Raw genomic sequence first — 25,007 nt, forward strand, 5'->3', positions numbered from 1 at the left:
GGCTAAGTTGCATTGTGGGTAATGTATGCACCAGGTTTTGAAAAGGAAGAAGATTTTTTTTTTTTAAGGCAATATCTCTTATGCTATATCAGTTGCATTCATTAATGGTTGGAGATTTCATGTTCACTGTCCACAGTGGGCTGCTTTGCAAAACCTGCTGCCTACATTACCCACAATGCAACAGGGTGACTGTGTGACATCACTGGAGGCAATTTATCTGTTTACGTGCAGCGTCATCTGGAGCCACAAATGGCTGCATATTACTTTTTTCACATCTAGGGTTACCCTTTAAGCGCAATCACTTTACTCTTATGTTCAGGAGCATCTGGGTGTTCATGTGATTTTGTCTACCCGCTGTAAAAATAAAAATACTTGACATGTAATAAGATCACCAGATACAAAAAGCTCTGGAATATCTTAAAATAGATTATGAAGCAAAAACAAAACAAGGAAAATTTACAAACACATCTCATCCCAAACAGGATCAATTACCATATATTATAGAAAAATATAAATCAAAAAAAGAAGAATTGAAAAAATATTTCTTCTGTATAATACTGTTAATGTGTCCTCCATCTTGCAAAAACGTACAGGCTTGTATTTCCCCCTCATTAAAGATAACCTGAATCCTGTCCTGTGGGGAGAGGTGCATAGTTGCACCTGCCCTGGTTTCTGCTGCCTCACCCTCGAGAGCAGAGACCGTCCTGGAGTCAGTGGCTGTGGATTCAAACCACTGTATCTCTCCCCCCGGGACCTTCATTAATGGCTGGATTCTCTCTGCAAATTCTGAAGTCACCGGGCTACAGTGCGCTGCGTGTTATTGTGTTCTCTGCGTCTCTCGAACGCAAACTATCTATCATTCCCTTTACTCCTCTCACCCTCATGTATCCTCTGTCTCCATCTCTCTCTGCTCACTCTGTTTTCCTCCTGTTGATCCACTCTTTGTCAGCCGGAGCCTTTGTTTCCCCTCACAGTTATTTTGCTCTGCCTTCATCTCTCAGACAAAACCTGCCCTATATCCTACATTACACGCTCATACAGCGCTATTTATTTATTCAGTCTCCCCGTGGCAATACAAAATATATTCCTGTATCGTAAGATTTCAGTATGTTCTCATCTGAATTCCTCTTCAGCGGTACCACGAATCGAAAGAAGGCTTTATGATGTCATATGAAAGATAATCTTCCCGGTACAAAGCCCTCTGTGCCGATGCAATACTGATCAAGTATAAATCGATGTACTTTCCCAGTGTAAATCAGATGGGGACATACAGTATCTTGCCTGCTTGAGAGAAGATTTCGCATAACTCACAGATTTATCGCTCTCTCTGAACAGGCTGAGATGTTTTCTGCTGAGTGGAGCTTGACTGAGATCAGTCCAAAGAAATAAAACCGTGTTAGTTAGAGGAAGTTAGACTTGACATTAGCGAGAGAGTCACAAAGGATCCCTGATTGCGTCAGTGATTCAATACCTGAAACTGATTTTAAATGACTTCCCTGCTTCAGCATTGCATCCAAGCACTCTGCCTGCCATTCCCTTGTTAAAACTGCTTGGGTGATAAGGTTTGACGCATCTTACTGATCATAACCACAACAGGAGCGACGCCCTTGTAGATCCACTTCACCAGTTAGTCAGTGATTTCGGACGTAGCCCAGCACGCGCTCTCAGTTGCAAATTCAGATGACAGGCGTCTCGAGGGGCGCCCGGGCCCCTCCCCCTGCGTGCCGTCTCCTTGGAAACACTAACAAACATGGCGGAGTAACTTCTGCAGTGAGGAGAAGTATCTTTGAGAAGATATCGTGTCAGGAGAAGCAAAGCTTCACGTTAGCTAAGCGAGGTAACGGCTTGGTAATGGCTGCTAAATGTATTCGTGTGTTAACTTCAAACATGTCACAGCCTGTATTCAGCGTTTAGTGTGCATTAGTTGCGAAGGTTTCTAACTTAGTTTCCCAAGCTAACGTTAATTTTAACGACACGCCAAATTGCATTCAGTTATCTGCTAATTGAATATTGCCCTAAGTTACACATTGGCAATGTCACAGAAAAAATACGGCTTAAGATTCTCCGAAATTCCCTGACAGCCACTCCTCGAATCGGAGTACAAAGAATTCACCAGCCAACATTTTATAAAATTAAGTTCGACTTGTGAGACCAAGCAATTGTGACAAGTGCTAACGTTCACATTTTGTCAATGTATGTGGCTTTAAACGATTCGTCAAAAACTGCATACAACCTTTAGGTTTGTTTGATTATATCCGCCTGTGTTATTAATTAGGTAAAAAAAAAAAAAAAAAAAAAAAAAAATGGATGTTGGAGACGGGGAACGTCCATTTGATGTGGCGTCAGACAGCTGTGGACAGCTGGGTGTCCACCTCAGCACTGATGAGGACTGTGAGGGTGAGTGACAAGCAGATGGTAGCTACTGCTTCTTCCTCTCCTCTCTTTAATTCATAATTACACAAATATATGACTGTCTGTTTTACCTTGGTTGTTTGAAAAGACTGGGATATCCTCACTTAATGGCTGCATTGTATATATTTCAGGAGATGGTCCAGGCCAGGAGACCTTTAACGATGATGAGCCAGCCCTTCCCCCTGATTTGGCTTGGTTAGAGGATTTGTATGAGTGGGTGTTTCTTGCTTTTTCTTTGAATCATATAATATTAGTAAAATTAAATACAGATGCCCATGTATTAATCCGTAATCCTGTTATCTCCCACTTACTGTTTGGAACCACAAAGTCACTGTGACTTAATGCGATACTCAGTATGATAATTTAATAAAAATTAACAAAGCTAAAATTAATTACTCATGCTTTCTACATCGTTAAGCCTCAGTATAAACACCTCCAGGAATTATAGTGGAATAATTCTCTATACATACATAGTGAATAGTTTAAATTTTGCATTAAACATGTAAGCCTTCTAAAAATGTAATTTTGCTTTGCCCAAAGAGAGGACGATGATGATGGTGATGGTAATGGTGACGTTGATCAGAACCCTTCAGTTGTGGCCGACAATGGTGAGAAAAGGAGTTATGCCGCGACAGCACGGATGTTCAAGCTGAGACGAAACCTGGACCAGCTGGACTGCTTTCACCGACAGAAGGAGCATGACGTGCTGAAAGCCAGGTCTGGATCTGGCAACCAACAGACCTCTAGAGCCACAGTAGCTCCTTAACCTGGACAGCGATCCTTTTGCCTTTCTAGACTTCTCTGAAACCTGTACACGTAAATAAAACGATTTGTTTCATTTTTTTAGTAGGAATACAGAAACGCAAGTGTCTTTTTGTCATAGGCCGTTGCATTGGCAAGGAAAAACTCTTACCACCTCCATTTCCGTTATAGTGTTATTCCACTTTCTCAGGTCTTCCCCCTATTGGCCTCTTCACACTTGGCCAATCACTTCTGTACCAATTGATTCAGCAATTTGCAGGAAAATCATTTCAGCTGTAAAGAGAACATTTCCCATAATGTCCTCTATCTCACTTTTCTTCCTCCTTTTTTATTTGTCTGCACTGCGAGCCATTAAGCACCCGATGAACTGTGATGCAGCCCCCTGGCGAAAAAAAAAATGGCCTCCATTTCCCTTTAGCACAAAACATGAAAGGTCAGGATGGGGTGGTACTGCACTCCAATCAAACATGAGTTTAATGGAACTCAAGCACACCTGGCTTTTAACCAACCTGCAGCTTTTACCGTAGCATGTGCCGTGATTTTCTTTTTATGATGGTCTTTTCCCTCAGTCAGAGACTGCTGTGTTGCACACCATTTCACTGCAGAAAGAACATTGGGCAATTAAAACTGTTGAAATGTGTGTGTCCACTCTCAGCTTCTCAGTATCTTCAATAGATTGCCTTGTAAGCTGACATAATAACCTTGCCTTTGTTGTTGTACGTACAAGAAAATCTATTAGCCTGATGCTCTGAAAAAGTTGCTCCTTAAAGAACCTGAAAATGTTCCAGCATATTAGCTTTGATCTGGGATGTTTTCGCATTGTCAACACTTGAACTTGACTCTGTTATCTAATATTTATATTTTCCAGAGAAGAGCTTAATCTCTGCCGTCAGAACATTGACGGTTTGGTGAAGCAGAGGGAAGACTTGGAGAACGAGATCAAGCGACAAAAAGCAGCAGAAAACAGGTGAGCTCGAAAAAGTAACAAACACTGACTGGCATATGAGACATTTCCTTTTTGTCCATCCCCTGTGAATCTGTGTTTATCTTCCTCTGCAGTGTGGCGGTGTTTCGTTTGCGATCCCAGCATAAGCATCTGTGTCAAAGGCTGCAGAGTGAGGAGGAGCTGGAGGGCCACATCAACACTGATCTGAAGCAACAAGAGTGAGTCAGAGTGGAAAACGGTTTGACACTCAACACAGTCATGTTCTGACAGCCATTAGTACTGTGGGAAAAAACAAAGCCCCCTCATTTATTTTAATGCGAATACTGTATTGACACTAGTGCCACAAACACAAATGGTGCAGGAAAAAAGGCTAATTTGCCCAGACTTTTGCTGCAAAGCAACGTGACATCATCCAGAAACAAAGTATTTGACGAATAGCTGCATTCTGCTTATTAAAAGTACAAGTCACTGTGCAGTGTTCAGGCACCTGATAAACTTTAAAACTCACGGATCTATTCCTCAGACTGGTTGTACTTCAGCATCTCAACAACTCGCCCACATCAGTGCAGCCCCTTTTTTTCTGGCTTTTCTCTTTTTAGTTATGCATCGCAGTAATATATGCTGTGAACAGCCGTCTTTGCTGGAAGGCTTTTGCTGCCAAGCAAGCAATTATGGCATGCTAATATCCCAGGAGTTTGATATGCAAGAAGAACTTTGCTTTTGTAAATGTTTCTTCGGTTACAAAATCTTTCCAGTGTGGACGAGGGCTTGTTTTGTTAAACCTAAAAGGAATCCCGACTCATTCTGCTGTAAGGGACTGAATGGTTTTTCGAAAGGAAAATGTTCTCTTTTAATTGTCTAAATGGTCTTTTAATGGTCGATTTAAATGTGCACGATGTTGTTTTGGGGAAAGAAAATCTTCATCCGAAGAGAAATATTTCTTTATGCCTAAACAAGCTAAATAAACAAACTGTCTTAGATTTTGACTGACTGAACAGACTGACCTTAAGGAACAACACAGTTTCATACTGTTTTACTTTGTTAATATTTGGTGGACCCTGCCACCTTTCTAGCTTCAAGAAGTGTTGTATTATTACCTAATTAATATTGTAAATATTAATATTCTGACCCCTATGAATTCTGATTTTTTTCTCCAACACTAAATATTGCCCCTTTAGAGCAGAATCTGTATTGTGCTTCAAAGCCCAATTTCACCTCTGCTACAGTAGATAATAAACACCAGCAGCCAGCACCTTTAACTCTATCTTCCATCCAAATCCTTCTCATTCTACATCTTTGCTCCTCAGAGTGGAGTTGAGTGAGGTGGCAGTGGAGCTTGGCAGGTTCTCTTCACTTCGGCAGGAGGTGCAGGAGGAGGAGCAGGTCTTCCGGGTCCTGAAGGCGCAGAAGGCAGCGACAAGGATTCAGCAGGAGAGGAAAGCCGGCCAGAACATGCAGCTCAAGATGCTGCGTCTCAGGGAGTAGGGAAAACAAGCATCTTTTTCCATTCATGCTGCCTTGTTCTTCTGTGTGTGGTACTCCTCTGTGATGCTCACAAATTATTGATCTCAGTGTAAGTAGAAAATGTAACATCATATTTAGGAGAAATACCACTTATAGGCACATAGAGAAACTTTTTTTTTTTTATTGTGTGTATGCGAAGCCTGTCTGAGGAGCCAGTTGTATTAACCTTGAATAGCCATGCAAAGACCGATATGTTTATATGTGATTTTGTTCTGATAGTAAACAGGCAGCCATGCTGATGAAAGAAGTGAATGACCGTCAGAAGAACATTGAAGCAGGCCAGGCGAGCCGCAAGATGGCTGCCAAGCACTTAAAAGAGACTATTAAAAGGTAATCAGATTTTAAGCCAATAAAGACAGGAATACTGCTTCGACTAGAAGCTCATCTGAGCAGAAAAAGTGATTTGTGATTTTTTATGATATTAGTCAAAAAATGCAAACTATGAAAAACAATGTCTTGTACAGTAACTTCAGGTTTTGTTCTTGTCTATATGAGTCAAAGGGTGATGGTGGGCTTGTGTGACTTTGAGAGGTCTCCCCCAAAACATGTGTCTTTGTTGCCAAGTGTTTCGGAAATACAAGAGACATTAAAGGTGCCATATACATCATTCAATGACATTCAGCATTTTCAACATTTGCAAGACAAATTCATAATATCGGGATCATGCCTACCCATAAGTGTAAGAGTACGTTCACATCTAGTTGCTTGTGTGATTGGGGAAGTGAGAATTCATTCTCTGGTCAGGAAGCCACTACTCCACTATATCTTAATAGAACAAATAGTTGTTTGCTGCTATATGAACATTCAAAATCTCATATGTAGAACCTTTTAAAAACCAAAAAAACAACAATGAAGTGATCCTACAATTAAGTTTTCCCTGAGAAGCTAAAGCCTGATGTACTGTAGTTCATTCCTCTGTGCCATTGAGCACCATTATACCTTTGATTTGATCATAGACCTGCTAAGGTTGTTGATTTCTTTCTATTTTAATGTTTCAATTATAATTTTTTATTTAATTATTCTCATCTGTTGTTTCTGCTACTGTCTGATTTCTCTATCTGCTCGCCATTCCTGACGAGTTTTGTTTCTCCAAAAAGGTCACGTGTTTATGTTAAAATCTGTGTTGTTATAGTAAGATTTGTATCTGTTTATATACATTGAATGACAGGTAGAAGTTCTTATAAATGAAACAGAACTTGTGGTGTGACAGCTCAGAGGTTCGTGGTTAGAGAGAATAAAGCAACGCTCTGAGTTATAATTACCTTCAGTGTTGCTCAGCTCCTGTAAATTTCAATCCCAAGTAGTAAGTGCAGATTTTCTTTCCTCTCTCTGCTCTGTGTGAGTATTCACATGCTTTGTGATTGTCCTTGTTTCATTCAGGATGCACCAGAAAGAGGCTGAGAAGGAGCAGCAGAACAGAGAGTTACTGGAAAAGAGGATACAGGCTGTCAAGTCCCTCAAATCAAACATAGCAGCCACCCAAGTAAGCAACGGCACCCTCCCATGCTGATCCTGTAGCATTATGGTAGTTGTTTTAGCAGCAATGAGATACACAGGCTGTAGCGCTATGTATTATTAACACTTTCTATAGCTACCATGGTGCAACATAAGATCGTTCCTAAGTGCATACGTGAACAACATTTTAAGTACAAACCACATTTAGAGATACGCTATATGCTTATAAAGCTTTAAAGACATGCCTCATTTGATTTGTGCTAAAATGATAATGTAAGTACATTGTGAGTATATAAACAAAACATGCACTCATGTAACTGTATAGTTAAACGTATATTTGACTGACATTGAATATTGTTTTTAGATTTTAACCTTTTAATGGTGGCCGACCCGTCCTACAATCCCAAAGCGTCGGTATTTGATGAGTTAGGAATGGCTTGACAACTTTAAAGGTCCAGTATATAGGATTCAGGGGGATCTATTGGCAGAAACTGAATATTATTGTGTATCCGTGTATAATCTGACCTGAAACTAAGAATCCTTGTGTTTTCCTTACCTTCGATTGAACCTTTTCAACTTCAGCTTCAGTTTATTTAAAGTGCATATCACCTAGAGAGTCTCACACTTCGCAAGTCAGAGAAAACATCAGAGAGAGGGAAAAAAATAGAAAAAATGCTATTTTTACATGTACAAGCACACACACAAATACACAGGGAATGGTGTTGATAAGACTACAAGGGTGGGGTGAGTCAATAGAGATCATGATGAACAGAAAATAGATGTGATTTCTGTCTGAATCTGAAAATATCATTGAGCATGGTGGACAAAGGCTCGACCATCACAATAGTTAGTCAGTAAAGCAACTGGCATCAAGGGAAGGTAGAGGATGTGATGGAATGTATGCTGAAATATGGCTGGAAATATATGAGGGAGTGACTGTATTTAAAGCACTATAGGTGCTGAAGATTGATTTTGAAATCAGCTCTTGTGAGAGCTGGTAGCCAATGTAGAGATATAAGTGTCTATTTTACATCTACAGAGGGAGAACGAGAACGAACAAACCAAACACTGGCTCTAAAGAGGGGCTTTTGTAGTTTTAGCGATTAACATTGGGGAGGTTGAGACGAGGGGCGTTTAAATTACTCATTTGTACGCAGTTTTCTCTCCCCCATGGCACCAGCTGGCCTCTGTAGTTTTTACAGTATGAATGCCTTTAATGGGAGATGTGTCATATGCATAAGGAAGTTGGAAGTAATAGCTTGACTCGATAAAATTGCAATAATGTATGTGTTTATGTGAAGTGTACATTGCACATTACATTACTGTAAAAACTACAATTTTTGCATTCAAACCAGACTGTAACATTTGGTCAGCTGGATTAGGAAGCCAAAGCAAATCGTCATACATAGAAAGCCATTAGGACATGATAGTACTTATACCATCCACTCTGATTTTCCGCCTGGCGAGGAGAGATGTTAAGCAGAAACCACATTTTCATTTTATTGTCATTACTACACCCCCTCGGATCCCTTAATATAGTGAATTCAGCTCCGCACTGTGGAGGCTATAGCACTCATCATCGTGATCTTGCAATGCTATCATAATAACACTCAGTGCTGTTTTGCGATTGCTGTTCGATTCAACACCCAACAGGTACACCAAATGATTCAAATGATCAGCTCTCGATTATACCTTCATTAATCTGGTGTGCTTTTCTTTCTTTCTTTTTTTTTTTTTTTTAGGAGAGCTTACGGATCCAACAAAGAAAAGCCAAAGCAAACGCCCAGAAGAAAGAGCAGCAACAGAGACAACTGAGAGAATCCCTGCAGGCCCAGGGCATCAACAGTATCAAGCATATGTACCAACAGAAACAACTAGAGGAGATAAAACAAAAACAAGAGTATGTCCTCTCCTCTCCTTTCCTCTCCTCTCCGCTCCCACATGCATGTCCTCTACTCCCACTCCATGCAGCAGTGTGTGGGTGTTTTCTCTCGCTGTGTGCTGAGGAATACATGACCGCGTTTCAGTATAATGCAGTGTTGTTGATTTGCCCTTCTCAGGGAATTTGCAGAGAGGCAGAAGTCAAAGAGAGTGGAGATTGCTGCAAAAATCCTTGAGGAGGAACAGCTGGTAAATAGGAGAAAGAGACGCCAGGCAGTGCTGCATAAACCCTCAACCACTGACAGTTTCCCGTCTCTGGGGAGGGCAAGAGAAAAGCTCCTGCACTACCTGGATCCCAGCCCCCCATCAGCCACTAAGGAGAAAGCCACAATAGTGAGCAGTTCATTACATCTGAGATGACATTTAAGAAATAACCTTGTAAAGAAAGCAAGTGCACTTTAACACTTGTGACCCGATCTGCATGTGAATTTATCCAGCAGTTAAGAGAAGTCAGTGAGAGCAGCAGCTCATCATCAGCTTCCTCTGATGCTGAGGACCCGGAGGAGACCATGTACCAGGAAGGGGGCCACCAGAGTCTTACTGAAAGCCTGGCTGAGCCTGAATTCTCTGGGCTTTGGGACCAGAACAGCAAGGTGCAGCAAAAGAACAACCACTGCCAACTAAACGCAAATCCCTGCAAGCTTCTAAAATTAAAACACTCATAAATCATAGTCCCATTCACAGCAGGCACATCATTTTCCGTGGTTGTGCTTACTGCATAATTTCCAACAGATGAATTCCCCACCTGCAAACTGAGCCACGTTAATGAAATAATTACACTGAAAAACAGTATTTAAGTGATTAGAAAAAGCTGCATACCAGGTATGGTGCAAACAGCAAAGCTGATTTAACAGATTTCTTGTTCACTAATTTAATGCTTGAAAATTGGGGTTGAGGTTGTGTGGGTAGGGACAGGCGCAGAACACAGGCTCAGCTCCCAGTTGCTGTTGAAAGTGGCTTCCACCTAACACAACAATGAGCAATGGGAAGCCAGCGAGGGATTCCATTCGTGTTCCTGCACCATAGTTGGTCAGGGCACCTTCATTAGTGGGGATAGGATCAGGAGTGGGAACATCCACATCTTTCATGTGAATCTCATTACTAACAAGTAAAAAAAGACACCATGTGTTACAGAAGTATGTCTAAAAGTAAGTTTTAAAACTGGCGCAAGTCTGAGCCAGATCCAGCCCACCAGAATAAGAGAATATAAATTAGCTGTGACCCAGATTTCGGGCCATTTCTGGTCTTATTTGGTTCACTCTTGGTTCCCATGTGGCCATTCTATGGTGTGCCTGTGGCTCAGATCTGGCAAACAGGACCAGACCACCCCGGTGCCATCATTCCAGGCGGTATGTGGGCTGAATGAAGGTATTTAGGTGAGAACCACAAGTATCTGGCTTCAGAACATGTGATCCATAGAAAATAATAAGATCACTTGTTGGAGGTTTGACTTCGCTTATTGCCTGCAGCTCTGTATATAGCAAGCCAGCCCAGGCTGCTGCTACATTAACAATTCCTGCAAAATGAGCCCTGTCTGAACCACATTAATCCATCCATTGAAACTCTTCATCACTGCAGCTCAAACTGCTAATATCAGTGATGAAGACGAAAAAAGATAATCATCACCATAATGATCATGGTCCAATCAATACAGATCAAAATGTCCAATTAGAGTCAGGTGAAAGGGTCACAGGCTTTTAGCAAATTATTCACAGAAGAAGGGTTATGTGTGAACATGTTGGTAATCCTAATACACTAGCATACAATACACTGAGTGCCTGTAGGCATTTGGCACTTTCTAATACAGTCTGAGTTGAAATATTTGAAAAAGCCAAAGCTAGTATTGTTATCTTCATATCTCTCAACATATCTATACATCAAACTTCCATCATATTGTCATAAGGTTGCACCACAGTGAAAGCACCAATTCTCGCTTTCCTTAAATATGGATCTGAAATGTCTCCAGCTCACTGTCATCGAGGTGCGTTGGCTCTCGGCCTCATCCAGCCCCCCCGACACACTTGAAATGTGGGGCGACAGGCATCACTTCTCATTGTGCTGGTGCCTTTGAGGCCTCAGAGCGAGTGTGGTGCTACAGCTCAAAGCTCTGAGCAAGTACCCAGTCGAGTGGAAGTGATCTCTCCTCATAACATACAGATCAGACTCGGGCCCCCATGAAAGGCTACTTCTCGACACGGTAATGGCCACTGCATTAGATGAGCACAGCAATGCAATAGAGCTAATCAGAGGATTAATGAGGGGGAGAAGGATGATGGAAAATGCTTCACAATACAGAAAAACAGAGCAGGGAGAAAACGGCATCACCACAAAAGGTGAAGCAGGGCCACGTGGTCATACATTTAACACTTGTAAAGTTTTAAACTCTTGTAGTTCCACGCCATCTGACTACATCACATTCATTCTGAATCAGCTTGTTGTTGAACCTCAATGTTTTGTTTTTTTTTGTTAAACTGTTACTGTTGCACAGTTATCAAGTTATAGTAGCTGTTATCAACTGAGGATTAGATACCATTTATAATGACTTCACCAGCTGTTTCTTTCCTGTGTGGTTACAGAAGCTACAGGATGAAAAAGCTATGTCGGTTCAGACAGAAGTAAAGCATGAACAACCTGCAATTTCCAGTGGAAAGCTCAACGTGGTTGTTCAAAAAGTTCATGGAAAAGAGTTGAGAAGGCCTCCATTCCTCAGTAAGCCAGAGATCATCATCTTCAAGGTACCACACTACTGGTTTTTAGAAACAGAAATTCATGTCTTTGAGCAGACGAACAAATGCCAATGAAATGCATGTTTTCTTGTTTCAAAACTACCTGAGTCTAATTAATAGTTGATCTTTGATCATTCAACTTTTGTTGACATAATTTATATACAGCAGATTACAAGAAATGGTCTGTTTCAGGATTTCGAAGTGGGAAAAATGTATAAGAAGAAAATCGTCCTGACTAACAACAGCTACATCACTAACCACTGCAAGCTTCTTGGAGTCTCCACCCACCTGAAGGATTTCATCTCTATCAAGTAAGATTTCTACATTCTCAGAGTGTTGACAGATGACATAAGTGGCCATGGCGTAGTTCATGTGGGACAAATATCAAGCCAGAAATCAAGATGAGCATAAGAAACAGCACTCTGCACTCACAGCCAACAACACAGATATAAGAACTGTTAACACAACATATCATGGTACTCATATGCAACGTCGCTTCACATTTTAAATCCACATATCAGTGATATTGTTTACTGAATAGTACCCTTTATATATAGATAAAAACAAAGTTTATCATGTAATTTATCCCCAGCAAAGACGATCATCTGTTATTGCATGTTCTTCCATGTCAGAACTGGTGCCTACATTACCCACAATCCTACTCTACTGCTGACACTTGGGTTTGAGGTCTTATATACATTTACTTAAAATTACATGCGATGTTGTGTATATATATATATAGCGTCCATACAATATTGTTTTTAGTTAAAAGTGAAAGTGAAGGGAAAAAGCCAACATTAAACACCACCTGCAACAAAAAACAAACAAATACTTATGTTACTAATACTAACCATGGAAATAGTTATGCAGTAGACTAGCAAAAATGTATGACAGTAAAGTAAGTTAGTATGGTGACATAGAGTTTCTACATACACACATATTCATACAGCATACCAACAAGTCAAACCCCTCATGCATGGATTCTTAAATCACAAAGTAATTAATGTTTGTTTACTTTCCTAAACGAATGAAAAATCAGGAAAATAACTCCTTTACAATATATTTTATTGGGAAGGAGTTTTGTAAGTGTCTGCTCCAGCGGGCACATTAATCACGGAATAAAAATGGATTCAAGAATAACTGTTAAATCCCTCCTCCCTGTTAATGACAGACGGCCAGAAACAACACTCCTTAACTAAACAGTTAGGGTGTCAGCAACACCTCCACTCAGGCCACAATATCTCTCCTCCCATTTATCGCCTCCCTGCAACCGAAATTAAATCTGCCAAACCCCGTGGATGCCATGCACCAAGTGCACAGTCTGCCCATCGGGTCCATAGCTAAGGAAATGGGCCAATATTTAGATAAAATCCAAAACCATTCAATATTGATGTTTAATTGAACTATTCAAGTGTAAACTATACCATTACTTTAAATTAAACCAGCAAGCTGAGGTGGAATTGTATTATGTTCAGAGCAGCTGATGATCTTTTTAATTTATTAAACTTATAGTCTTCAGCCCCAGATGATGCTGACACAAGTGACACCACCCAAGGCAACCGATCGGATTTTGCACCGTTCCCTTAAAGACCCTGGACGATTTTGTGCGGCTTAATTCATATTCATATTCATAATTCAGTAGGGCTCCCTTAGACCTGTACATAGACTTTGATGTGTAAAATTGGTGGAGATGCCTTCTAATAGGCTATTCATAGATACAAGGGGGACTTTGAATTATTCTGTTTTTAACTTAAAAAAAAGAAATCTTTAGTGCATGATGAAAATCAAATAGTGTCATCTGCTTCTCCCTCCAAATTCAGTCAAGGTTGAAATGAGGTATGCTGTTACCCCTGCCTTGAGTCCTGTGCTTTCCTAACACAACCAACAAATGCCAAATTGTTTAATATGTTAATCTACTATCCTTAAAAAATGCACCATTCCAAATGCCATACTAAGTATGAATGTGAATTCCCAGAGATTTGAAAGAAGCCAGAAACTCCAGGTTGGCTCTATGTATCACAGTGGGACAGATCAATGTCTGTGGGGGGAAACACTGTAGCATAACACAAAGCTGCCCACCAGAGCCTCAACTGAATCCCATCTGAGGAAAATCCGAAAATATTCATCGTACAGTTGGTGTTAAGTGGCAAATCTACATGTTTTTTTCCACTGGGTAAAGTATTTCTGTTTTTAATATCTAAAATTTTGGTCCAAAGCCAGAATTCTGTTATTGTGATAACACCAGGGCTAGATGTATTTACACAACAAATACTAAAGCTCCTGTGTAGTCACTATATGTTGAACAGCATCTGTTAACACGTGGAAACGTATGCTCGTGTATCAGCACTTCGGAATTTAACACAACCACTTCTTGTCGTTTGAAAAGACGATGGAGTGGACGTGAAAGCAAAGCCTGTCCTCCCACATATGGATCACCACGCTCACAGCTCCTCTTATGAGACTCAGCTCAGTGAGTCAGTCTACGTCTCTGCTATCTCCTCTCTCTCAGCCTGCCAGCAGCCCACAGGCCGAGCAGAGATGCATTGTTCTCCAGGTCACTCGCTGTGTATCACTTTCCCATCAGCTCCCCCGTCACTTGGATGTGGATTCTTCGTCTCTCTTCTTTCTGCCTGACTGAGTGAGGGGTCTCCCAGGCGACTGCAGGGTCAGCCGGAAACCACTGATGCTGGTCTTGAGCCTTCGTGCTGGACCACTTGTCTGAACATATCACCCTCTAGTCCTCGGGTCTTAACTCACATGTAGCAAACATGCACCCTCTTAACAAACGGATGGATGCACACATACTGTGTAGTGGACATTATAGCCACTCAACTTCCCAACTGAACACAATAGCACACTCCATCTCTCTTCAGATTGGTCATGGTGATACCTATTTTGAGAGTTACTAACAGGTGGTGTCTGCCGGCAGTTTTCTACATGAAATTCATTTGTACTATATAACTTGATACAAAAAGTGATATTTTGTCATGACAAAAAGCTTATTTGGTCCTTTACTGCACCTGTTTGTCACTCCTCTTATTATTCACTGGCATGAATGAGAGAATTAGGTATTAACAGTGCAACTATGAATCTCAGACAAGATAATGACAAAAAAACATGTTGTTAACTCAAGTTAAATTCACAAGCTATAAAGAGGATCTTTTCTCAATCCTAGATAATCAGGGTATTTGATAAATAACCTGGATATAAGGTCACATGTTGGTAGTGGAAGAATGGTGAAAATTTCAATTTACCAGATGATATCTTCATACCTCCCTATAAGAAGGGGATGTCAGGCAGCAGCAAAGCAGTAAAAATACATATTACTTAGATAAAGAAAGCAATTTTTTTCCATTAGAGTCAGTACAATCCATGTGAAATCAAATATGGTGCAGGATTTCTTTCACACTCATGACTCAAGTGCTGCTCATCAGCTGTGGTGCCACTTTGGCCGGAAGATATACACTGAAGACTAGAGTCTTAGTGAGTGTTATTATTTTAGACTGGGTAAACGACCCATTAACACCCACTAACATCTGGCTTTGGTCTTCAGTGGGAGCGTTACAATTTGTATTCATTCTGAGGTCAAATGACTCTGCAGTAGACACGGGTGTTTGTCAGCTCCAGCTCTGACTGGGCATCATGTAATTATGACACCCAAGTAGACGCGCTAATTTTCAGCCCTTCTCTAGTGCAATACTGTGACGCTGAAGTTCAGGATGTTTGGGGAGGGCAGGCAGGCAGCTCGCTGATCCGTTGATAGGGTGACACACTAGAAAAGGTGTAAACTTGTCTTGTGGCAGTAGGAAAGGCCTATTTTTTGCAGGTTCACACATTTAAAAACTTCCATAAACAAGTTAATTTGGGTGTAAAATTAGAAAACAGCATTTATTCATCCATGGCTCTGAGTGCTGTCGTTGGTGAGTGACAAAAAGCAACCATTTAAAATAACTTTCTTTTTGTTTTATCCCAATAATCAGTGTTTTTTGTTACTTTAGTGCCTAATGTCTTTTTTCTTCCTCCACCAAACTGCTCAGTGACTCTAATATTCGGGGTTACAGTGATCCAGGACCATGATATGTTGCAGCCCTGGATCAGGGATAATGGTGGCTAATGTGAGAAGACTTAGGATAGATACAGCTGTACTACTGACATTAGTAAGGCAGTTTGCTGACTTTGTGTCTCTACTCTATATATACTGCCACTGTTGCACATTTCAGCCCCACACAGGTGAGAATTTCAGTGGTTTAAGGATAGAAGTAAAAACAAGAAGTAAACAGATTGCACCTCACCAGGAGACATGTTTGCTGTTTCCTGCTCGCTGTCCCATCCCACTCATTTTTCAGAGAGGTCAACTTGTGATGAGGTCTCCAAAGCTAACTAACTAAAGAGAGTCTTGGGAAATTCAGAAAGAAAATTCAGTGTGCTGTTTTCCTGGTGCTGTTATTGTCATCGAATACAGTGGCCACTGTTTAGCGTATATTACGTAATCCCTGTAGTTGTCTTCCACTAATCAATATGGCAGCTGATGCTGTCCTATTCGCCTGATTTCTGCTAATTGATTGTGTCCATCACACAGTCTAGGTCCATTGTTCAAGTTTGTTGTGTTTACTGCATGGTCTTCCCACTGATTATTCACACAATGTTGGAACTAGTCGTGACCAATGTTTAGATGACTCATCAAGCTCAAAATTAACAACAAAAGACATTTTTTGTGTTGAACGGCCCTTTCTTCAAAAATCACTGGTTTAAAAATGGACCCATTGTTGCATCAGCACTATATTGACCTATGCTGGGTACATCTTCCAGCAAGAAGTACTGTAACCAGAACATATCCAACCATGGTAACTGTAACCACCACCGTATCTGCAAAAGAATAATTTGGACCAAATGAGCATTGTAGTCTGGTAACATCATTTAAAAACTGATTCTGCCTTTTTCTGCCTCTGTACCTGTCATACACCCTCCTTCTACTATACAGTCTCTGTTTAGTGTAAAAATTGAGGTTGTTCATACATTAAAACTTACAATATTAAGATCAGTTGTGACAACTACTCCCGCAGTTAAAGACATTAGCACAGCAGGAGAGAGGGTAATGTGAATCAGGAACACATTAGGCTGTTTCACACCAACCCATGGTTCCCTGTACGCCCCCTGAATTTCTAAAAATGTCTATCTATTCCCCTACACCCCCTGTTGCCCAGTGTAAACGCATTGTGCATTTGTGCCAGAATGGGCTCTACTCGATCTTTTTACTACTGGGACAAAAACCACAACAGCCCGGGCTTGCCAGATTTGGTGATAAGCCATTGTATCGAAGCTGTGCTTTTGCAATTAGTGTCACCTCCCAGAATATATTGTAAACGACTGGCTGAGAGGAAGACACCCCTCTGTGGTCTGTTGTGAGATAAAGCCTAACCATAGTAGAAATAGTGGTACTCTAACATAATCTGAAGGTGTGATTACACTTCTGATTTGTTTAATTTTGTCCAAATTGTGTTAGGTTGAGATATTGTACATTGTTTCATTTTGGATACAAGTCTGTAAAAGTTAATTAGGACAAAACCATTCAAGTAGCATACATGTTTGAAAGGAACCTTCAAGTCCAACTAAAATAGAAGAATCATTAGAACCAATCCAAAATTCAGTCAACCAAAACAAAAAATAGATCCAAATATAGAGAGCACACCAACACTGGCAGCAGTGTGATGTGCCACCAATTAATGAGCCAGTCAAAAAGATTTGCATCACTTATCAGCTTTCCTGCAATTCATAGCTCACATTCTGCATCTCGCTTACAAACTACTCTCTTCTCTTGTGATGATTATGATGCAGTAGCACGCAATCAGAGCTAATAGCAACTCCACTTAGATACACTTGGGTGGTAAACATACTGACACAAAGACCCACGACCTGTGGCAATATAATGGGGACCCTACCCAGATCCCATCGGCGTTAAAGGGTAAGCCCACCCATTCTATAAATTAAAGTTTGTTAACAGGTCTTGGGGAACATACTTGCATATGTGAAAAGGAGAAGTATAAAGCTGCATGTTATCTGGTAAATTGTCTCCAGTGTCACCCAGCGGCTAAGATGCATTGTGGGTAATATAGGTGCCAGGTTTGGACAAAATTGCATAGAATTGCAGAACTGTCCATAATAAGTCAAACAGTGTTATTGGAGTGCAAAGCCAGACCAGTGGATTTTCAAAATGTTGACATGATGATGCCTGATGAGAAGTCAGGGAGTCTCAGATGACCTCAAAGATCATCCTGCGGAGAGCATCAGTGTCTGAACCAAATTTCATGGCAATCTATGCAATAGTTTTTAAGACATTTCATGCAAAACAGAAAAATATCAGCCTAATGGTGGCACATTCGGAAAAGTGCAGGGGTCAGTTTGTTTCATCCTCTGGGGACTATGAATGTTTGCCCAGAACTGCATCACACTCCATCCAACAGTTGTACGTATTTAAGTCTAGCCAAGAAGTGCTATCTTAATAGCTGTTATTGACTCTCTAGGATTGAGCAGCCGCAGAGCTCTCGTGCTATATTTAAAACTGTGTGATCTCAGATTTGGCAGTGTGTGTGATTTGCATGCAAACTCCAACTGAGATCAGAGTAAACTCCATTAAATCTTACCTGAGAGTGAAGTTTCATCCTTTTAGACCCATCTTCAAAGTAAAGTGGAATATCAGCCTTTTGAGGATTTTTAGAGACTTTGAAAAGTTGATGAGGCCCTTATCATATTCTCAAGTGCTTGTAATCTGTCAAAAGACAGTTTATTCCAATGACTGAAAGCCACACTGCACTTAGATGTGCTTGTTGTTTTCTCTTTTTTTAAGTTAGATGAAGTGTCCACAAAAAGATATTGGTATTATACTTAAAACTGCAGGTGGGCTTTATATCCTCCAGTGGACCCATGTTTCTGTCTGATTAAAAACAAGCAGTTTCGCGGTGAATTGTTGAAGCTCAAATACTATGATTGTCTCCTGCCGAAGAACTACTGGGAAGAAAACGATCCTAAGGTTTGTCATTGTTGTCATGGCTTTCATACGGTTCCTAAAACCAAAGCGAAGAAGCAGTAAGTTACAGCCACCAGATGGAAAGAGAACAAGAACAAGTATGACAGCAAGCAAAGAATATTCACAGACATTGTCAAAGTTTTGATACCTCTATGACTGATTTCATAAGCGGTGGTAAGTCTGAGGGTGTGAGCTCTGTTGAACTGAATAATTAACTGGGAATGCATATTGATTTACTGTAGAACAAGACAATGGTGAGTGGCGAGAATATATACTGTAACACACCGCGTGATAATGCTATACAGTCACAGTCTCAGCTTCATCGCTTCAGTCCCCTGCATGGATATATAGTACAGTATGGCCTCATTTGCAGCACTTTATATAGGGCTTCGAGCAGGGTTTTTCAAACACTGCCTCACTCAGCATTTAATCCCAAGTGACCTGTTCTATTTTTTTCTTCACGTGTCACTTCATACCACCTGTCTTGAAGCAAGGGAAGAAGGATGGTACACACAAGGATGGAAATTAGCCACACACACAAGAAAGTCTGATGAAATTGCAATGTGACATTTCTAATTACCACCAGACTTGCCTGATCATACACTTCCAGGTCACAGTGGTGAGCCGATCTGCTCCAAGTTCTTCACTAGACAGCTGGACTAGCTACTTCAAACAACTGGCTCAAACCAAACACAATGGTCCATGGGCCACTATGTTGCACTGAGTGGTAGTTAGGTTTAATTTTATGTTTGAAAGTATGGTATCAACACTTGCTATCAGTTATGATTGATATGGTAACATGCTTGAATACAAACATTTGAATTCTCTCTCTCTTTGTGCAAGAAAACTGAAATTATATAAACAACAGGTTTCTGCAGCTAATATATATCATTTTCCATTTTTCAAAAGAGATTTTTGGACACATTTCAGGAAAAAGAAAGTCGAGGCTGCACGCCTCTGTTGGGGGCATTTCCCAAGCCAATGTTTGATAAACAACTGAGAACCAGCGTTGCTCATAGGCTCTGTAACCACCCCAATCAGAAAAAACTGTTCTGATCAAGCCTGAGCTGAATTAATTTTTCAATCGGATGTGGGGTGGTGTAAACCTTCTGATAAACCTTTTGATAATGCATTAAAAAAAAACATTAGCACCCAGTAATCATGCAAATGATTATTCCGATTGTTTCTGTCTGATTGGAATAATTAATCCGTTTCTGCACCCGTCTGCCTCACATAAGGCTAACAATATGTGATGTTGCCTCTGGGAGGGACAGAAATGGCAGGAGCAAAACAGAACTGGTCTGTGGAAGCTTTTTTGCTGGAGAGCTCAAAATTTAAGGATTGTTGAATGCCTCACGGGTCGGAAAGGCTCAAAGACAACAAGTTGTTGAAACAAGACTTAGATTAACTCTTCTTAAATTAAATATTCTTAAATATTAGATATTCTTCCCAGAGCACGACGTCGGCCCATCTTGAAAATTGTATTAACAGATGGAGCAAATGAATGAGTGGAATTAATTTTCTCCACAAGGTTGGAAAAATGACTCTTCTTCTCGTGGTAAGCGTCAGATTAGACACTTCACAGTGGGTGGAACCACTTTGCACCTGTCGAGAGTCAAGAGTTATACTCTGGTTAAATACTATGGGGTATATAATTGCACATCTTATTGGACCAATGTCTTGACATGATAATTAGGAACCTCCACTCAGAAAAACTGTGATCAGATTGAAGGAGTGTTGTCCATGTAGCCACAGCTATAGAGTAAAATACAGATTAGTCGAATGATTACTATTGGGACAGCAAACAACAGCAAAATTCAGCAGCTAACAACATGTGGTCGTTGGTACTGTCGTTTACACCAACCAATATCGCAACAGGTCTAACATTGTCTCTTTGAACCCTTATATAGCAGGTGCTGTTGAAAATGTTAGTCACAGTTCTTGTGATTTTGATTTCCAGGCAAAAATTTGATTAAGTTTTCTTGGGATGATTTTAATTACCATACACTGTTTTATACTTATTTTGTATCTGTATATCGTTTACAGTGTATATTAATTGAAGGCAAACTGAAGGAATAGCCAACAGCTAACCCTGACATAAAAGATAAGACAAAATAGTATCGACCCTTTCCATCCTTAGGCTCAAGCATCAACTTGGTACTAAAAACAAGCTACACATTTATCTAACTTTATAACACGATAAGACCATCACCAAGACCCTGGAACAAAGTTGTGTGTTATCCATCTTGTTCTGTGACTGCAGATGCTTCATAATTATGCACATACTTGCGTGTTTTTAGCTTTCTGTTTATCTGTTGGATTTCAAGAATCCTCCCCGAGTCTCTGGCTCGCTGCCTGCTATGTTCATATCGATCGGCCCTCTGCTTGTGTCTCTGGAAGGGCGGCAAGTTGTCAAGCTCCTCGGGGCAGCATAAGGGTTGGCGTAAACGTGCTGTGAGATACACATGTTGCTTTGAAAAAGCTCACAGTGCTTATGTTTCTTTTCTTGTCTTGATATAATCTTTTGCGTTCTCGTATGGTTAGTAGTGCAACATAATAAGATTTGACTGTGAAATCATTTCAAACAATTCTGTGTGTTTTCATATGAAACAGCTCTTTATTTTCTTTGGTTCATGCGCTGTGCAAACTGAGCATCAGGTTGACTTTTGACCTCCGCTCTTTTTTACCGCCTATCTACTCCTCTCTCAGGAGAGTCATCATACTTCTGAATTTAACAGAAGCTGCTGATTTTTATCCACATAGCACATGTTTCCTACTGCAGAGGCATGGACATTCTGTGTTGCTTTAAAGCCAAAAAGTTGCCTTGGAGTGTTTTATGTTATTTCTGTGCACATATGTGTGAGACCATAAAAATACTCTTATTTGTTGCATCGACAAAAATAAACACTTGTTTTACATTGTATTATTCATCAGGAACATGGGTATCAAATATTTTACTCTGAGACCTTTCACTTAATGGTGTAATGTCCACATTAAAACAAAAGCATTCTGTCTTCCGCATTTCATGCATCACATTTTAAACTGTATACAAATACCAATATTCATATTCATTAATCATTGTGATTTGTGTTTCAGCTTTGAGCCTCCTGGATCTTTATCTGCTGGGATGTCCTGTGAGATGCAGGCTGTTTTTCAACCTATGGTGAGTATTTCAGAAATCTACACTGCACGTCACAGCTAATAGATGATTGTCTCCAATTTACTTACACTTTATGTGGTTTTAACCCCTTTTGAGTCTGCTGAATGTACGAGGCCAGACACACTTTTTATGAGATTTTAACAAAGCTTGGTACAGACTTTTTGTGTCAGTACATAAAGGCATTTCTGTACTGACACAAAAAGCCATCAATATTCTGCTGTATTGTGATTTACTTTTAACTGATTCCTTTCAAGATTTTTTGACAGATTGCAGTCAGTGGTACTTTTTTGTTGTCTTGGCTCTATCTCAACATACTGTCTTTGACATGAAATAAGAGCCCTGCAATATTGCCTGCAGCCCTCTGGGTGAGGGAACAAATAAGATATGGAAGGCTGGAAGGATGACAAAAAAAAAAGTCCATGGGATATTTTAATTGGATATTGGGTTACTGCTGAATAATCTCTGTTGCAAGCACAAGTTTATGATACTTACAAGTTTTATTCTGCAAGATAGTCTTCACAGATGAACACCAGTTTTTGTGTGAATGAAACTGCCAGAAGTATAAAGCTAAAATGAGGCTACAAATGGCATGACATTAGCGTCACCACCATATATCATTTGACTACACTATAATATATACACCTCATCATAAATTGATTTATAATCTACAAGTTGTAGTATTAGAGTTGGAATAGTTTGAAACTTAAGTCGGTCTGTAAAGACGGACTAGTGAGTAGATGAGTCTTTGTTTTTGGCGCGATGACGTTAAATGTCCCCGACAACCTCAGAAAGTTTAAAATGCTAACTTATTTACATGTGCGAGGACTCATTCCTGTGGCACTTGATAAGATGATAATCAAATTCTGAAAATTAACATACTTGTGTCAATGTGAAAAAATGGCCATGGCAGACTTTCCAAAAGAAAACAAAATGCTGGAATCATAGATTTGTGCATGCAGCTTTCTAGTCACTCTCATTAGCCAAATCGACCACGATTATCTCCATTTGCCTGCTGTCATTCCACTCTTCTGTTTCGGGGTCAAATTTCTCAACACCTTATCTCATTATGTGATCCCAGATCAACGAGGACCTGGAAGGAGAAGTCCAGTTTGCATCAGCCATGGGTCCCTTCTCTGTGCCCGTCCGATGCACCATAAAGAAATGTGATGTGAGTTATGTGCTGCAGCCAACCACCAAGTGACCACCAGAGTGATTTTATGTCTCTCCTCATATCGTTTGGTCTGTCTTGAAAGGACATTTTTTTCTTTTGCTATACATGTACACATGTTATTGTTTGGTGATATATTTAACATGGATTTTAGTTGTAGCCCCAGGACACTAACAATGCAGTAATAATATGTTGAACAAACACGTAATCAAGCACACAACAAAGGAACAACACTGAATGTCTAAGTGTAACATTCTTGTTATAGCCTGATTCTTATTTAATCAATTCATGTACGTGTTAATGTATGTAAAACTATGTACTCAGGCTCTCAGCTCTTCACTGCTGATGCTAATTACTGTGTGATTGTATCCTCTCTGTAGCTGGAGGTTGACAGCCAGTTCATCGACTTCGGTTTGCATGTGGTCGGCCAGACTATTTCACGGACTGTCACCCTGACCAACAAGGGTGCACTTGCCACCCACTTCAGCCTCGACACCGCAGCATGTCTCAGTCCAGAATCCAGCCACGTCCAGGTGCCAACCCAGATCTCTGCCAACACATGCCAGGTCAGGTGCTCTTCCTTAGATAGCCTGATGGAGTAGATTTTAGTACAGCGACAAATTGAAATTAAAATTTGAACATTTACAATTTATATGCCAACTACATTGTGGAGTCAGTTCATACAACCACATCAAAAGACGGACATATGAATGAACTGCTGTCTTTAAAATCAAGCTCATATGTGTTTTCTCTCTTGGCTGACAGGAGATAAGCAGTGAAAACACAACATCTGAAAACCAGAGGAGCTCTGCATCTACTGGCACGGGTGAACTCCAGCCACAGCAAGACAGTCAGGAGCTCTCTGAGGTGCTGCAGCAAGAGCAATCAGGTAATGATAATATGCATATGAACGCACATACTAAATAATTATTTAACAGACATTTTTACCTAGTAAAGTTTAATATAGACCCAAAACTGAAACCTGAACCTGTATTTGACCCAACCCATCATAACCTGACTTGTACTGCCAGACCAATTTGGTAGCATCTTTTTCCATTTTCGCAGGCATTACATAACTGCATTCATTAGGTGATTAGGTACAATCTCGGTCTGGTAGTGATGAAGGAATAATTGTTGCATTACGTTACTTTTGGTGCAGGCAGCCAAGAATCCCTGACAATGATCGTTAATAACATAAGTGATCCCCTGACATTCCCTCTAGCGCCCCCATGAGGTTGACATTTTTTGGCATTGAGTGAAATGTCTCTAAAACTATTAGATGGAGCATGAATGTGCGTGTACCAGTGAATGTAATGGCAAGCATTACACCAGCTTTATCTTCCAGTGTGTAGGGTTTAGGAGGATCTATTAGAAAAGTTGGATTATTTTCATACTTATATTTTCATTGGTGAGAATGGTTAGGTTTTGTTACCATAGAACAAGAACGCATTCTAATACATAGACTCCACAGTGTTGCACCATCATGTTTCCACAGTAACACAGACTTCACATTGTGGCGTGTTAGCGTGCTGACATTAGCATCTTGTATGAAGCACTGCTGCACCTAAGTACAAGCTCACAGAGCCACGAGCATGGTTGTATAATGTAGTGTTCATGCTGACTAAAAGCAGGCAATGGGTGACCTTTTCGGTATTTAACTGACAACCACAATCTTTTCCGAATCCACGCTTTAGTTACAGGAACAGAAGGTAGAAAATGCATACTTTGACAGTGATTATTTTTAGATACACTAAACTTTTTGTTGCCAACTTTTTTGTGCCCTAAATATCTTCTGAGTAGTAATATGTTACCTACTAAACATATTAACCAGCCAGTCCATGTTAGCCTTGCCTAAAACAGCGTCTGATATACAGCAAGACAAAATCTCC

At 40.4% G+C, this 25,007-nt stretch overlaps 1 protein-coding gene across 5 annotated transcripts in view; it reads left to right on the top strand.

The window, feature by feature from the left end:
- Positions 1-1,706: 1,706 nt before the first annotated feature.
- Positions 1,707-25,007, top strand: part of cfap74 (cilia and flagella associated protein 74) — a 56,840-nt gene continuing 33,539 nt past the window's right edge. For 2 of the 5 annotated variants that reach the window (XM_037104731.1, XM_037104735.1), the window contains exons 1-18: positions 1,712-1,839; positions 2,283-2,397; positions 2,544-2,625; positions 2,953-3,129; positions 4,043-4,141; positions 4,234-4,338; positions 5,428-5,601; positions 5,864-5,974; positions 7,025-7,127; positions 8,842-8,999; positions 9,160-9,373; positions 9,478-9,633; positions 11,617-11,775; positions 11,959-12,077; positions 21,887-21,953; positions 23,029-23,118; positions 23,499-23,684; positions 23,884-24,007. In XM_037104731.1, coding sequence (XP_036960626.1) covers positions 2,304-2,397; positions 2,544-2,625; positions 2,953-3,129; positions 4,043-4,141; positions 4,234-4,338; positions 5,428-5,601; positions 5,864-5,974; positions 7,025-7,127; positions 8,842-8,999; positions 9,160-9,373; positions 9,478-9,633; positions 11,617-11,775; positions 11,959-12,077; positions 21,887-21,953; positions 23,029-23,118; positions 23,499-23,684; positions 23,884-24,007 — 2,218 coding nt within the window. In that variant the 5' untranslated portion in view covers positions 1,712-1,839; positions 2,283-2,303. Of the gene's footprint in view, positions 1,840-2,282; positions 2,398-2,543; positions 2,626-2,952; positions 3,130-4,042; positions 4,142-4,233; positions 4,339-5,427; positions 5,602-5,863; positions 5,975-7,024; positions 7,128-8,841; positions 9,000-9,159; positions 9,374-9,477; positions 9,634-11,616; positions 11,776-11,958; positions 12,078-21,886; positions 21,954-23,028; positions 23,119-23,498; positions 23,685-23,883; positions 24,008-25,007 lie in introns of all 5 variants that reach the window. The other 3 variants (XM_037104736.1, XM_037104733.1, XM_037104734.1) reach the window with 3 other exon arrangements.

This window comes from Acanthopagrus latus, chromosome 7, assembly GCF_904848185.1.
Source record: "Acanthopagrus latus isolate v.2019 chromosome 7, fAcaLat1.1, whole genome shotgun sequence".
NCBI lineage: Eukaryota > Metazoa > Chordata > Actinopteri > Spariformes > Sparidae > Acanthopagrus > Acanthopagrus latus.